This window comes from Chrysemys picta, chromosome 16 (assembly GCF_011386835.1).
Source record: "Chrysemys picta bellii isolate R12L10 chromosome 16, ASM1138683v2, whole genome shotgun sequence".
Classification (NCBI taxonomy): Eukaryota; Metazoa; Chordata; order Testudines; family Emydidae; genus Chrysemys; species Chrysemys picta.
This window is the reverse complement of record NC_088806.1, coordinates 2,400,723-2,416,363: the sequence shown is the minus strand read 5'-3', so window position 1 is coordinate 2,416,363 and position 15,641 is coordinate 2,400,723. Positions and strand designations below refer to the sequence as shown.

General features: G+C 61.1%; 1 protein-coding gene across 1 annotated transcript in view; it reads left to right on the top strand.

Annotated features, from left to right (window-relative positions):
* Window positions 1–15,188, top strand: part of LOC135976040 (fibroin heavy chain-like) — a 29,333-nt gene extending 14,145 nt beyond the window's left edge. Inside the window, exon 4 of the mRNA XM_065570403.1 lies at window positions 12,614–15,188. Within this exon, the coding sequence (XP_065426475.1) occupies window positions 12,614–13,896 (1,283 nt within the window). The 3' untranslated portion in view covers window positions 13,897–15,188. The remainder of the gene's footprint in view (window positions 1–12,613) is intronic.
* The last annotated feature ends 453 nt before the right edge of the window (window positions 15,189–15,641 follow it).

The following is a 15,641-nucleotide window of genomic DNA, read 5'->3' as shown; positions in this document are numbered from 1 at the left end:
AGAGATCTTCCATCCCTCCTTCCTTCCACCATCCCTCCTTCCTTCCTTCCTTCCACCCCCTATTCCTCCGCCCGCTGCCTTCTTCCTTCCCTCCTTCCTTCCCCCTATTCCTCCGCCCGCTGCCCCCTTCCATCCCCCTTCCTTCCACCATCCCTCCTTCCTTCCTTCCTTCCACCCCTATTCCTCCGCCCGCTGCCCCCTTCCATCCCCCTTCCTTCCACCATCCCTCCTTCCTTCCTTCCTTCCACCCCCTATTCTTCCGCCCGCTGCCTTCTTCCTTCCCTCCTTCCTTCCACCATCCCGCCTTCCTTCCTTCCTTCTACCCCTATTCCTCCGCCCACTGCCTCCTTCCATTCCCCTTCCTTCCACCATCCCTCCTTCCTTCCTTCCACCCCCTATTCCTCCGCCCGCTGCCTCCTTCCATCCCCCTTCCTTCCACCATCCCTCCTTCCTTCCTTCCTTCCTTCCACCCCCTATTCCTCCACCTGCTGCCTCCTTCCACCCCCTATTCCTCCGCCCGCTCCCTTCTTCCATCCCTCGTTTCTTCCACCCTCCCTCCATCCTTCCACCCCGTATTCCTCCACACGTGGCCTTCCTTCATCCCTTCTTCCTTCCCCTGTCTATTCATCCACACACCGCCTTCTTCCATCCCTCCTTCCTTCCACCATCCCTCCTTCCTTCCTTCCTTCCACCCCCTATTCCTCCGCCCGCTGCGTTCTTCCATCCCTCCTTCCTTCCACCTTCCCTCCTTCCTTCCTTCCTTCCACCCCCTATTCCTCCGCCTGCTGCCTTCTTCCATCCCTCGTTTCTTCCACCATCCCTCCTTCCTTCCTTCCACCCCTATTCCTCGGCCTGCTGCCTTCTTCCATCCCCCTTCCTTTCCCCCTCTATTCCTCTGCACAGGGCCTTTTCCCATCCCTTCTTCCTTCCACCCTCCCTCCATCCTTCCACCCCGTATTCCTCCACACGTGGCCTTCCTCCATCCCTTCTTCCTTCCCCTGTCTATTCGTCCACACACCGCCTTCTTCCATCCCTCCTTCCTTCCACCATCCCTCCTTCCTTCCTTTCTTCCACCCCCTATTCCTCCCCTGGCCGCCTTCCCCCATCCCGTCTTCCTTCCACCCCCTCCGCTCCCCGCCTGCGGTCCCCACCCTTCCCCCTTCCCTCCCTCCCTCTCTTCCTCCGCCCGGCGCCTGACTCCATCCCTCCTTCCTGCCTCTTCCACCGCGCTCCGCTTCCCTCCGCTCGCCGCCTGCCCCCATCCCGTCTTCCTCCCGCACCCCCCCTCCGTCACCCCGCGCCTTCCACCCCCTCCCCATCCCTCCGCCCGCCGCCTGCCCCCATCCCTCCATCTCCCCCCCCTCCGCACCCTGCGCCTCGGGGGGAGCAGGCAGCCGCGCGCCGGTGGGGAGGGGGGGGCAGGGAGCCTGCGTGCGGCGGTGGAGGAGGGGGGGGCAATTGAAGGCCAGGGGGGGCAATTAATTCCCCGGCCCCCCGGAATATCTGATGTGCTGCAGATCCGCCCCGAGCAGCGGCTCCCTCCTCCCCAGCCATGGATTGTCTCTGCATAGTCACCACCAAGGTAGGGGGTTGGGGGGGCTGAGGGGCTCCATGGGGCTGTGGGGGGGCTGGGGGTCTCCATGGTGATGTGTGTGTGTGTGTGGGGGGTGTCTCTGGGGTGCTGGGAGTGTGTGCTCGGGGTCTCCATGGTGATGTGGGGTGTCTCTGGGATGCTGGGGGGGCTGAGGGGCTCCATGGTGCTGGGGGGGGGGGCTGAGGGTCACTGTGGGGCTGGGGGGCTGGGGGGGGCTGAGGGGCTCCATGGTGCTGGGGGGGGGGGGCTGAGGGTCCCTGTGGTGCTGTGGGGCTGGGGGGGGGCTGAGGGGCTCCATGGTGCTGTGTGTGGGGGGTGTCTCTGGGGTGCTGGGGGGTGCTCGGGGTCTCCATGGTGATGTGGGGTGTCTCTGGGATGCTGGGGGGCCTGAGGGGCTCCATGGTGCTGGGGGGGGGCTGAGGGTCATTGTGGGGCTGGGGCCTGGGGGGGGCTGAGGGTCTCCATGGTGATGTATGTGTGTGTGTGGGGGGGTGTCTCTGGGGTGCTGGGGGTGTTTGCTCGGGGTCTCCATGGTGCTGGGAAAGCGGAGGGACTCCATGGTGCTTGCGGGGGGGTGCTTGGGGTCTCCATGGTGCTGTGGGGGGGGCAGAGGGTCTCCATGGTGATGTGGGGGTATCTCTGGAGTGCTGGGGGGCCTGAGGGACTCCATGGTGCTCTGGGAGGGGGGCCTGAGGGTCGCTGTGGTGTTGTGGGAGGGCACTGGGGTTCTCCATGGTGCTGGGGGGGGGTGTTCAGGGTCTCCATGGTGATCTGGGGGTGTCTCTGGGGTGCTTGGGGGGGTGTTGGTCTCCATGGTGCTGGGGGGGGGGGTTGAGGGTCTCCATGGTGATGTGTGTGGGGGTGTCTCTGGGGTGCTTGGGGGGGCTGAGGGTCTCCATGGTGCTGTGGGGGGGAGCTGGGGGCCTCCGTGATGCTGTGTGGGAGGGCTAGGGGGTCTCCATGGTGATGGGGCGGGACTCGGGGTCTCCACGATATTGACGTGCGGGGGGGGGGGCGAGGGTTGGTCTCTATGGTGCTGGGCATCCTGAGGGCTTTCTCTTAGGGCTGGGAGGGCCTGGGGGCTCTCTATGGGGCTGGGGATCTGAATAGCGTTGTGAGGGGGTTCCTGTAGGCTCACTGTGGGGGAGGCTGGGGGCGCTCACTGGGGCAGTGGGAGGGTTTGGGCGGCTCTGAGGGGGGGCTCTGTTGCTCGGGGTGGCTGAGGTCTTTCTGTGGGGCTTGGGGGGGTCTCCGTGATGTTAGGAGTGGGTCTGGAGTTCTTCATGGTGCTGGGGCTCTGGGTGGGTAGGTTGGGGGGCTGGGGGCTCTCTATGGGGTGGTGGTGGGGGTCTGGGGGCTCTCTATGGTGCTATGGGGGTGCTGGGGTCTCTCTGTGGGGCTGTGTCTGGGGGTGCTGGGGGGTGTCTGTGCGGCTGTGGGGGGGCTTGGGCCTCTCTATAGGGCTGTTTATGGGGGTGCAGGGGTCTCTCTGTGGGGCTGTGTCTGTGGGGCTGTGGGGGGGCTTGGGCCTCTCTGTGGGGCTGTGGGGGGGCTTGGGCCTCTCTATAGGGCTGTTTATGGGGGTGCTGGGGTCTCTCTGTAGGGCTGTGTCTGGGGGTGCTGGGGGGGTCTCTGTGGGGCTGTGAGGGGTTCTGGGGGTCTCTATGGGGCTGTGGGGGAAGGCTGGGGTCTCCGTTGTGCTGCCCGCTGCCTAGCCAGTCCTCCCACACTCGCTCCCTCCCTGAGTGCTGCCTCTGCTGGCTGGAGGTCGGGTGGGCCTGGTGTGTGTGTGTGTGTGTGTGTGTGTGTGTGTGTGTGTGTGTGTATGCATCACACCCCCTGCCCCCAATTTGGGGGCAGCTGGGGGACTCGCTCTGTCGAATGCCTCACCTCCTCCGGGGCACGGGGAGGGGGGCAGAGCTCTCTGCTAAAAATCCCCCCAGCATGTTGGCACCCCCGGCTGTGTGTGTGTGAAAATGTGGTGTCTGCGCCCAATGTAAATGTCGGGGAGGGCTGTGTGTGTCTGCATTATGTGTGCTCAGGGTGTGTGTGTAATTGTGTGTGCACATTGTGTGAATTTGTGTGTGTGTGTGCTGTGAGTGTCTGTGACTATTTTTCTGTTCTGTGTGTGTATTTGTGTTCACATGCAGTTGTGACTATTTTGGGGTTCAGTGTGTGTGTATTTGTGTTCACGTGCGGTTGTGGCTATTTTTGTGTTCCGCGTGTGTGTATGTGTGTGTATTTGTGTTCACACGCAGTTGTGGCTATTTTTTGTGTTCAACGTGTGTGTGTGTATTTGTGTTTGCATGCGGTTGTGGCTATTTTTTGTGTGCGGGGTGAGTGCACATGCTGCCTGCGGGGTGCAGTTGTGAGTGTGTGGGAATGTGGGTCCGTGCACGTGTTGTGAGATGTGTGTATACACATGTGTGAGTGACCATGCTGCCCACTGCTGGTGAGTGTGTGTGTGTGTGTGTGTGTGTGTGTGCGAGAAGACACCTGCCCAGCGGCAACAGCGACAGCTGATGGGTGCCGGAGAGCAGGAGGCGTAGCGGGGGCTAGTCTCAGCTCATAGTTAGGGGTCCCCAGGGGGGTGCCGGGACCTTGCCCCGGGCGGGTGTTTCATTGCCGGCTGGCAGATGGTGAGTGGGGGGTGTGTGGAAAGAGGAGGGGTGCCACCCGAGCTGGGAGCCGTGTGTGTCGGGGGCCCTGGGTGTGTGTCGTAGACCCAAGTGTGGCTAGCAGGCATATCAGTCGGAAGGGGTGGTAACGAAGGTGCAGGCTGCGTGTGTGTGTGTGTGGTTGTGTGTGCGTGTGGCTGCGGCTGCGTGGAAGGCTGTGGCTGTGTGTGTATATCCGTGTATGTGTGTTGTGGCTGTGTGTGTGTGAGCGGCTGTAGGGACAGCTGTGGCAGTGTGTGTGGACGGTTGTGTGATTGGATGTGGAGGTGTGTGTGGATGGCTGTATGGAGAGCTGTGGCTGTGTGTGTGGACGGCTGGCTGTGGCTGTGTGCGGCTGTGTGTGCGGATGGCTGCGGCTGTGTGTGTGGCTGTGTGTGGACGGCTGTGGCTGTGTGTGCGGATGGCTGTGACTGTGTATTTCGATGGCTATCTCTGTGTGTATGGATGGCCGTGGCGGAGTGTGCGGACGGCTGTGTGTGTGGTTGGCTGTGACTGTGTATTTCGATGGCTATCTCTGTGTGTGTGGACGGCTGTGGCTGTGTGTGTGTGGACGGCTGTGGCTGTGTGTGTGTGGACGGCTGTGGCTGTGTGCGCGGCTGTGTGTGTGGATGGCTGTGGCTGTGTGTGTACATGCGTCTGCATCTCCCCAGTGGTAGCTAACATGCATCCCTGGCCTAAGTAGGCCCTAACCCCGGTGTTGATGCTCCCCGTGGGGGTCCAGGCCCGGTGGTGAGGGGGACGCAAGGGTGGGAATAGTGAGGTGGGTGGCCTGAGATCCCAGATTAGCACCCAATGCCCCAGTCACCTCAGCCAGGAAAACACACCTGCGTGAGTGACCGTGTGTGTGCGTGTTAATTGAAGGAGATGTGTGGGGGTGAATTGATTTGGGGCGAAGAGAATTGGCAGGAGAGGGAATTGAATTAGGGTGGGGGAGTAAGGCGGAAATGGGAGATAGCTGGATAATTTTGGATGAAGATATGGAGGTACGATCTGGATGTGTCTGGCTCACCGGCGGGCGGGGATCTGGAGGTGCGTTCTGGGGAGGGGTCGCCGGCGGGCGGGGATCTGGAGGTGCGTTTTGGGGAGGGGTCGCCGGCGGGCGGGGATCTGGAGGTGCGTTCTGGGGAGGGGTCGCCGGCGGGCGGGGATCTGGAGGTGCGTTCTGGGGAGGGGTCACCGGCGGGCGGGGATCTGGAGGTGCGTTCTGGGGAGGGGTCGCCGGCGGGCGGGGATCTGGAGGTGCGTTCTGGGGAGGGGGTCGCCGGCGGGCGGGGATCTGGAGGTGCGTTCTGGGGAGGGGTCGCCGGCGGGCGGGGATCTGGAGGTGCGTTCTGGGGAGGGGTCGCCGGCGGGCGGGGATCTGGAGGTGCGTTCTGGGGAGGGGTCGCCGGCGGGCGGGGATCTGGAGGTGCGTTCTGGGGAGGGGTCGCCGGCGGGCGGGGATCTGGAGGTGCGTTCTGGGGAGGGGTCACTGGTGGATGGGGATCTGGAAACTTTTTCTGGAGGACGCGGCGGCTGGGCCATATATGAGCGAATGGCTTCGCAAACTAGCGCCAGGTTCCCAACAGCCGGAGCAAAGACTCAAGCCCTCCAGCCCCGAGGGAGATGGTGCCGGTGTCCCTGGGGCGTCCGTGGGCTCTGCCCCCGGACCTGGCCGCCTTTCCCGGCGGCGACTGGTGGGGTTTTGCGGGTGGCTCATTTAACAAGATGGGATCTGGACTGTTGAAAGTGGAGGGGCTTGGGGGAGATCAGACCCTGCTCCTGCCCAAAATGAGGGGTTTGGGGGGGTTGGTTGATGGAGACCTTCACCTTGTCATCCCCCCCATCAACTGCCCCTAACGCCTAACCGGGACCCCAGCCCAGAGTCTAATGCAAATCCTAATTATCCCCTACTGTCTCAGGGGCTCCCCTGGGACTCAGGACTCCTGGGTTCTGTTCCTGGACCTGCCAGGTGCCCTTAGGCAAAGCACGGTTCTGTTCCCTTCCCTGTCTCGGTTTCCCCATCTGTCCCATGGGAAGCGCTTTGTGGCACACTGGCTGAAAGTGGGGTAGGAGGGTGTGGGGCTTTTCTTTATTAATGACCATCCTGTCCCGGAGCCTGACCTGACAAAGTCACCCCAAACCCTGACCTCTGACCCCCCCCCACCCCAACCCTAAATCTCGCCCCAAACCCTGACCTCTGACCCCACCCTGACCCTAAATCTCACCCCAAACCCTGACCTCTCACTCTCCCACCCCGACCCTAAATCTCACCCCAAACCCTGACCTCTGACCCCCCCACCCCAACCCTAAATCTCACCCCAAACCCTGACCTCTGACCCCACCCTGACCCTAAATCTCACCCCAAACCCTGACCTCTCACTCTCTCACCCCGACCCTAAATCTCACCCCAAACCCTGACCTCTCACTCCCCCACCCCGACCCTAAATCTCGCCCCAAACCCAGACCTCTGACCCCCCCACCCCGACCCTAAATCTCACCCCAGACCTCTGACCTCTGACCCCACCCTGACCCTAAATCTCACCCCAAACCCAGACCTCTGACCCCACCCCCATCCCAACCCTAAATCTCACCCCAGACCTCTGACCTCTGACCTCTGACCCCACCCTGACCCTAAATCTCACCCCAAACCCAGACCTCTGACCCCACCCCCATCCCAACCCTAAATTTCACCCAAAACCCAGACCTCTGACCCCCCCACCCTGATCCTAAATCTCGCCCCAAACCCTGACCTCTGACCCCCCCACCCCGACGCTAAATCTCGCCCAAAACCCAGACCTCTGACTCCACCCCCATCCTGACCCTAAATCTCATCCCAAACCCTAAATCTCACCCCAGACCTCTGACCTCACCCTGACCCTAAATCTCGCCCCAAACCCAGACCTCTGACCCCTCCCCCATCCCGACCCTAAATCTTACCTCAAACCCAGACCTCTGACCCCTCCCACCCTGACCCTAAATCTCGCCCCAAACCCAGACCTCTGACCCCTCCCCTATCCCGACCCTAAATCTCACCCCAAACCCGGACCTCTGACCCCACCCCCACCCTAAAATCTCCATCTAACCCCAAACCGGAGGCTCTGATCTTTAATCTTGACCCTAAAAATCTCTCTCCGGACCCGAACCTGAACCCTCATCCCGCCCTCTAGCTTCATGGTGACCCCTTGTTGTGGCCCTAAAACAACCCCCCCAATCCCCCTCCCCCGCACTCACCCCTCCTGCTCAGGCTGCCTAGATGCTGACGGGACCCCCTGGCCCTCTGCCTCAGTGTACCTGGACCAGACGTTTACTACCCGGTGGCTTCGCTCGCCTGGCAGAGCAGCCTAGTGGTGAGAGATACAGGCTGCGGTGGGGGGGGTCAGGACACCTGGGTTCCTCCCCCTTCACTGTGTGTCTGGGGCCCCCAGTCTCGTTTGTGGGGGGCTCTGGGCAGCGCCTGGCGCGACGGGGCCCCGATCTCAGTTTCCCTCTCTCCCCTTTCACAATCCGTTCTTCCCCTCCCCCCCATCGCCCCCACTTCCCCCCCATGCCTGAAACACTCCCCCCCCCGACTTCCGTCATCCATCTCTGTGTCAGTACTGCCATGGCAACCGGGGATAACTGGTTCCATCGCTCTTGATTGAGGAATTATTTAAGGAAACGCAGAACGTGCGGCTGCCTTCCCATGAGCCTCGGCCCGCTGCGCCCCCACCCCCTCGCAGAACTAGGGGGGGGCTCAGCAGGGGGCGCTCTCCCCTGGCAGGCGGGGCTGGCCCCAGGGGGCGCTAGGGGGCGCTGTGGGGCAGGGGGTGGGGCGGGGGGCTGAGCAGGGGGGGCTCTCCCCTGGCAGGCCGGGGCGCCGGGCTGCTCACAGAAATGCACTGCCCCAGATGGTTATGCCCCCTCCTGGCCAGCGGGGGCAGTAGAGCATCAGGATTTCGGATAGCAAAAGGGATGGATGGGGTGGAGGGTCAGAGTGGGGGGCATGTGGGGATGGGCGGTGAGAGATTGAGGGGTGGGTAGAGATGGAGGAATAGAAAGGTGTATCTGTCGGGATAGATCGGGGGCTGCATGGGTGGATGGTGGAGGGGCATGTGCGGATGGATGGATGGAGGGATGGAGAGATGTGTACATGTGGACGGATGGAGGGTCATGCGCAGGTGGATGGAGGGACGGAAGGGCGCGGACGGGGGGGGGGGGGGCAGGCAGCCAGATGGATGGAGGGACGGATGCATATGGGTGGACAGATGAGAACCGATGGACAGAGGGTACGTATGGGTGGACGGACAGAGGGTGGACGGATGGAGGGATGGAAGGACAGACGGAGGGATGTGTACAGGTGGATGGACCGAGGGTGGATGGATGGAGGGATGTGTACAGGTGGATGGACCGAGGGGCACGGATGCAAGGTTGGATGAGTACAGACGGACAGAAGGGCGCAGATGAACAGATGGAAGGACAGGTGGAGGGATGCGTACAGATGGACGGAGGGATGCGTATGGTTGGACGGACGAATGGAGGGATGGAAGGACGGGTGGAGGGATGCGCATGGATGGACGGAAGGACGGATGGATGGAGGAATGCATACAGACGAAGGGGTGTGGATGGATGGATGGATGGAAGGACGGATGCGTGCAGATGAACGGAGAGGTGTGTATGGATGGACGGACAGATGGAAAGAAGGATGAAGGGATGAGAATGGACGGAGGGGTACGGATGGATGCACGGATGGAGGGATGGAAGGATGGATGGAGAGATGCGTATGGGTGGATGGAGGGGTGCATGTGGGTGGACGGACAGAAGGACGGTTGGATGGAGGGATGCATACAGATGAAGGGGTGTGTATGGACAGATGGAAGGATGGATGCGTGCGGATAAACGGAGAGGTGTGTATGGATGGACGGACAGATGGAAAGAAGGATGAAGGGATGAGAATGGACAGAGGGGTGCGGATGGATGGAGGGATGGAAGGACGGCCGGAGGGATGGGTATTGGTGGACGGATGGAAGGACGGATGGAGGGATGTGTACAGACGGATGGAGGGGTGCGTATGGGTGGCCGGAAGGAAGGACGGATGGAGGGATGGAAGGACAGGTGGAGGGATGCATATGGGTGGATGGACAGAAGGACGGATGGATGGAGGGATGCATATGGACGAAGGGGTGTGTATGGATGGACGGATGGAAGGACGCATGAGTGCAGATGGATGGAGGGGTGTGTATGGATGGACGGACAGATGGAAAGAAGGATGGAGGGATGAGAACAGATGGAGGGGTGCAGATGGATGGACGGATGGAAGGACGGATGGAGAGATGAGTACAGACGCACGGAGGGGTGCGTATGGGTGGCCGGATGGAAGGACGGATGGAGGGAAGCGTACAGATGGATGGAGGGATGGGTATGGGTGGATGGACAGAACGACGGATGGATGGAAGGATGCGTACGGACAAAGGGGTGTGTATGGATGGACGGATGGAAGGACGCATGAGTGCAGATGGACAGAGAGATGCGTATGGATGGATGGACAGATGGAAAGAAGGATGGAGGGATGAGAACAGATGGAGGGGTGCAGATGGATGGACGGATGGAAGGACGGATGGAGGGATGAGTACAGACGCATGGAGGGGTGCGTATGGGTGGCCGGATGGAAGGACGGATGGAGGGAAGCGTACAGATGGATGGAGGGATGGGTATGGGTGGATGGACAGAACGACGGATGGATGGAAGGATGCGTACGGACAAAGGGGTGTGTATGGATGGACGGATGGAAGGACGCATGAGTGCAGATGGACAGAGAGATGCGTATGGATGGATGGACAGAGGGAAAGAAGGATGGAGGGATGAGAACGGACAGAGGGGTGCGGATGGATGGATGGATGGGTGGACGGATGGAAGGGCGGATGGAGGGATGGACGGAGGGGTGTGTATGGGTGGATGGACGGAAGGGGGGACGGAGGAGTGTGGATGGAAGGACGGGTGGAGGGATGTGTATGGGTGGACGGACGGAAGGATGGATGGAGGGAGGCGTACAGACAGACGGAGGGGTGCATATCAGTGGATGGATAGACAGACGGAAGGGCGGATGGAGGGATGGACGGGGTGTGTATGGGTGGACGGACAGAAGGAGGGATGAAGGGGCGCAGATGGACAGATGGATGGAGGGATGGATGCGTACAGATGGACGGAGGGGTGCGTAGGGGTGGATGGATGGAGGGGCACAGATGAAAAAATGGATGTGTACAGATGGATGGAGGGATGGATATGGGTGGATGGATGGACGGACAGATGCATGCAGATGGACGGACAGACAGAAAGAAGGATGGAGGGATGAGAACAGACGGACGGAGGGGTGCGGATGGATGGAAGGATGAGAACAGATGGACAGAGAGCTGTGGACGGAGGGACGCCTACGGGTGGATGGACGGAAGGACGAATGAGAACAGATGGATGGAGGGGTGTGGATAGACGGACAGATGGACGGATGGATGGAGGGGTGTGGATGGACAGAGGGATGGGTGGACAGATGGAGGGATGAATACAGGTGGACGGACAGATGGACGGACAGATGGAAAGAAGGATGGAGGGATGGGTATGGGTGGACGGAGAGGCATGGACGGACAGACGGACGGATGGATGGGGGAGTGCGTACGGCCGCATGGAGGGGTGCGGATGGAGGGGTGCGTATGGATGGACGGAAGGACGGATGGAGGGATGAGAACAGACGGCCGGAGAGGCGCGGATGGACGGACAGATGGATGGATGGATGGAGGGGTGCAGATGGATGGAGGGATTAGTACAGACCGATGGAGGGGTGCGGATGGACGGATGGATGGAGGGCGCGGATGGACGGAGGGATGAGTACAGACCGACGGAGGGGCGCGGATGGATGGACAGACGGACGGATGGATGGAGAGGGGGTATGGGTGGACGGAGAGGTGTGGATGGATGGAGGGGTGTGGATGGATGGAGGGATGAGTACAGACCGACAGATGGGCGCGGATGGACGGACGGACGGATAGCTGAAGGGGCGCGGATGGACGGATGGATGTGTATGGGTGGATGGATGGAAGGACGGCTGGAGGGATGAGAACAGATGGACGGAGGGGTGTGGACGGATGGAGGGATGAGTACAGATGGACGGAGAGGCGTGGACGGACATACGGATGGATGGATGGATGGAGGGGCGCGGATGGACGGAGGGATGAGTACGGACGGAGGGGTGCGGATGGGCGAGAACAGACGGACGGAGGGGTGTGGATGGACGGACAGACGGACGGAGGGATGGGTATGGGTGGACAGATGGAGGGATGAGTACAGATGGACGGAGAGGCGTGGACGGACAGACGGACGGACGGATGGATGGAGGGGCGCGGATGGACAGAGGGATGAGTACTGACGGACGGAGGGCTGTGTATGGGTGGATGGACGGAAGGAGGGATGGAGGGATGAGAACAGATGGACGGCTGGGCGCGGATGGACGGACAGACGGACGGATGGATGGAGGGGTGCGGATGGGTGGATGGATGGAAGGAGGGATGGAGAGATGAGATCAGACTGACGGGGGGCGCGGATGGACGGACGGATGGAGGGGTGCGGATGGGTGGATGGACGGAAGGAGGGATGGAGGAATGAGATCAGACTGACGGGGGGCGCGGATGGACGGACGGATGGAGGGGTGCGGATGGGTGGATGGACGGAAGGAGGGATGGAGGAATGAGATCAGACTGACGGGGGGCGCGAATGGACGGACGGATGGAGGGGTGCGGATGGGTGGATGGATGGAAGGAGGGATGGAGAGATGAGATCAGACTGACGGGGGGCGCGGATGGACGGACGGATGGAGGGGTGCGGATGGGTGGATGGATGGAAGGAGGGATGGAGGGATGAGAACAGACTGACGGGGGGCGCGGATGGACGGAGGGATGGAGGGGTGCGGATGGGTGGATGGATGGAAGGAGGGATGGAGAGATGAGATCAGACTGACGGGGGGCGCGGATGGACGGAGGGATGCATTTGGACGCACAGACGGACGGACACACAGAGGGGACACGCGAGGCTGGGGTGGGGGGGGGCAGATTCCCCAGCCCCGGGTGATGCTGCGGCATATGGTGCCCCCCCGGCCTCCCCCCCATATGCTCAGCCAGGAGCCCCGGGGGGGGGCAAACATGAGGGGCTGTGGATGTTCATTTCTTGCTCCTGGGTGGCCCCATTATACTGACCCCCGTATTTATGGGGAGGTCGGCAGGGGAGGGGCTCAGGCTATGCTGGGGGGACCCCCCCAATGTGGCTACCCTGGAGGGGGGCCCCCTAGTGGTGGGAGGGGGAAGTTCAGGGCCTGCAGCCGAATCTGCGGGGGAGTGAGTGGGAGGTTATTGGGGTCTTCAGCCGTGGTTTGGGTTGGATCCGGGCATCAGGTCTGGAGCAGAGCCTGGTTCTGGGTCCGATAGGGGTGAGGGTTTTAGTTCTGATTCTGGTGCCGCTTTGGGGTTAGATCCCGGTTCTGGGTCTGATCCCAGTTCTGGGTCTGATACGGGTTCGGGGTCTGATACGGGTTCGTTGTCAACGTTCGGTGTCAGTTCTGGCGCTGGTTCTGGGTTAGATCCCGGTTCTGGATCTGATACGGGTTCGGGGTCAAGGTTCGGTGTCGGTTCTGGGTCTGATCCTGGTTCTGGGTCAAGGTTCGGTGTCGGTTCTGGCGCTGGTTCTGGGTCTGATCCCGGTTCTGGGTCTGATACGGGTTCGGGGTCAAGGTTCGGTGTCGGTTCTGGCGCTGGTTCTGGGTTAGATCCCGGTTCTGGGTCTGATACGGGTTCGGGGTCAAGGTTCGGTGTCGGTTCTGGTGCTGGTTCTGGGTTAGATCCCGGTTCTGGGTCAGGCTCAAGGTCTCCTGCTGGTTCTAGATGTGGTTCCGGTTCTCATACAGGTGCTGGTTCTGATTCTGGATCAGCTTCTGGTTCTGATGTGGGTTCTGCTTCAGGCCCTGGGATCAGTCCTGGCATCGGGATTAGGTTCTGGTCCGGTTTAAATCCTGGTACTGGATCTGGGTCTGAGGCCGGTTCTGGTCATGGTTCTGGGTCTGAGGCTGGTTCTGGGTCTGAGGCCAGTTCTGGTCTCGGTTCTGGGTCTGGTCTTGGTTCTGGGTCTGAGACTGGTTCTGGTGCCGGTTCTGGTACCGGTTCTGGGTCTGAGGCCGGTTCTGGTCTCTGTTCTGGGTCTGAGGCCGGTTCTGGTCTCGGTTCTGGGTCTGAGGACGGTTCTCGTTCTGGTCTCGGTTCTGGGTCTCAGGCCGGTTCTGGTTCTGGTCTCGGTTCTGAGTCTCAGGCCAGTTCTGGTCTCGGTTCTGGGTCTGAGGCCGGTTCTGGTGCCGGTTCCGGTACTGGTTCTGGGTCTGAGGCCAATTCTGGTCTCGGTTCTGGGTCTGAGACTGGTTCTGGTGCCGGTTCTGGGTCTGAGGCCGGTTCTGGTCCCGGTTCTGGGTCAGGTTCTCACTTCAATGGTGGCTCTGCTGGCAGGGCCCCGGTTTGGACTCCGGTGGCAGGAGTTCGGATGTGGGGCCCAGTTCTGGTTCTGTGCCCATCGGGGTGGGAGTGGGGCAGGTTTGTGGGTCTGGCAGTGAAGTTTAAAGCAATAAATGAACAGTTCTGACCCACTTATAATGTGCGGGGAGGGGGTGTTGTGGTGTGGTGTGTGTGTGTGTGACACTGTTGGAGTGTCTGACACGAGTGCACACGAACACACGTGTGTGCGAGAGAGACGTGGTGACACTGAGTATGTGAGACAAGCCAGCTGTGTCTGTCCATGTGTTGGTGTGTGGGTCAGTGTGAGGTTGTGTGTGTGTCTCTGGGTATTGGTGTGAGGTTGTGTGGGTGTTTGGGTGTGTAGCCATGTGTGGCTCTCTGTGTGTGAGGTTGGGTGTGTGTCTGGCTGTGTGTCAATGTGAGATTCTGTGTGTGGGGGAGGCTGAGAGTGTCAGGCTGTGTGTCTGTGTCTGTGGGACTGTGTGTCAATGTGAGGTTGTGTGTGTCTGTTTCTGTGAGTTTGTGTGTGTGTCGGGCTGTGTGTGAAGCTGTGTGTGTCTGGCTGTGTGTCAATGTGAGGTTGTGTTTTGGGCTGTGTGTGTCAGGCTGTGTGTGTGTTGGGCTGTGTGTCAATGTGAGGTTGTGTGTGTGTGTGTGTCAGCTGTGTGTGAAGCTGCGTGTGTCTGGCTGTGTGTCAATGTGAGCTTGTGTGTGTATGTCAGGCTGTGTTTGTGAGGTTGTGTGTGTGTGTGTCAGGCTGTGAGGTTGTGTGTGTGTGTGTGTCGGATTGTGGGTGAAGCTGTGTGTTTCTGGGTGTGTGTCAATGTGAGGTTGTGTGTGCCTGGCTGTGTGAGGTTGTGTGTGTGTCTGGCTGTGTATGTGTGTGTCGGGCTGTGAGGTTGTCTGTGTATGTGTGTCGGGCTGTGTGTGAAGCTGAGTGTGTTGGGCTGTGTGTCAATGTGAGGTTGTGTGTGTGTCTGGCTGTGTGCGGTTGTGTGTGTGTGTGTTTGAGGTTGTGTGTGTGTGTGTGTTGGGCTGTGTCTCAATGTGAGGATGTGTGTGTGTGTCGGGCTGTGAGGTTGTGTGTGGGGTGGGGCTGTGTGTGTGTGTGTTGGGCTGTGTGTCAATGTGAGGCTGTGTGTGTGTGTGTGTGTGTCAGGCTCTCTTTCTCTCTCACTCACTCCCAGAGTCACACTCTCCCCCCACGAGAGGCTGCGTGGGAGCGAGCGTGTGACACACCGGAAGTGAGTGACTGTGAGCCACACAATAAGGGGGGCAGAGACCTCCGGGGGGAGGCAGCTGCCACTGGGCCCCCCCCTCCAGCTCTGCCGGTGCCCCTCACTCCCGACCCGCAGCCCCTGCCAGCCCGGCCCTGCCCCCCCACAGCTCTGCCGGTGCCCCTCACTCCCGACCCGCAGCCCCCCCAGCCCAGTCCTGCCCCCCCCCAGTTCTGCCGGTGCCCCTCACTCCCGACTCACAGCCCCTGCTAGCCTGGCCCTGCCCTCCCCCCCCAGCTCTGCCGGTGCCCCTCACTCCCGACCCGCAGCCCCTGCCAGCCCAGCCCTGCCCCCCCCCCAGTTCTGCCGGTGCCCCTCACTCCCGACCCACAGCCCCTGCTAGCCCGGCCCTGCCCTCCCCCCCCAGCTCTGCCGGTGCCCCTCACTCAGGGCCGGCTTTAGGAAGTGCGGGGCCCGATTCGAACAGTTTCGACGGGGCCCCGACAGGGATGACTTAAAAAAAAAAACACGTTAAAAAAAACACGTGAGGCCAAAGACCGGGTGAGTAAAAATTAAAAAGGTGCCTCTAGCCAGGGAAGGGATTCTCTGCCACTTGCCCCCCACTCTGGGCGGCTCTGCCACTGGGTGTGGGGCC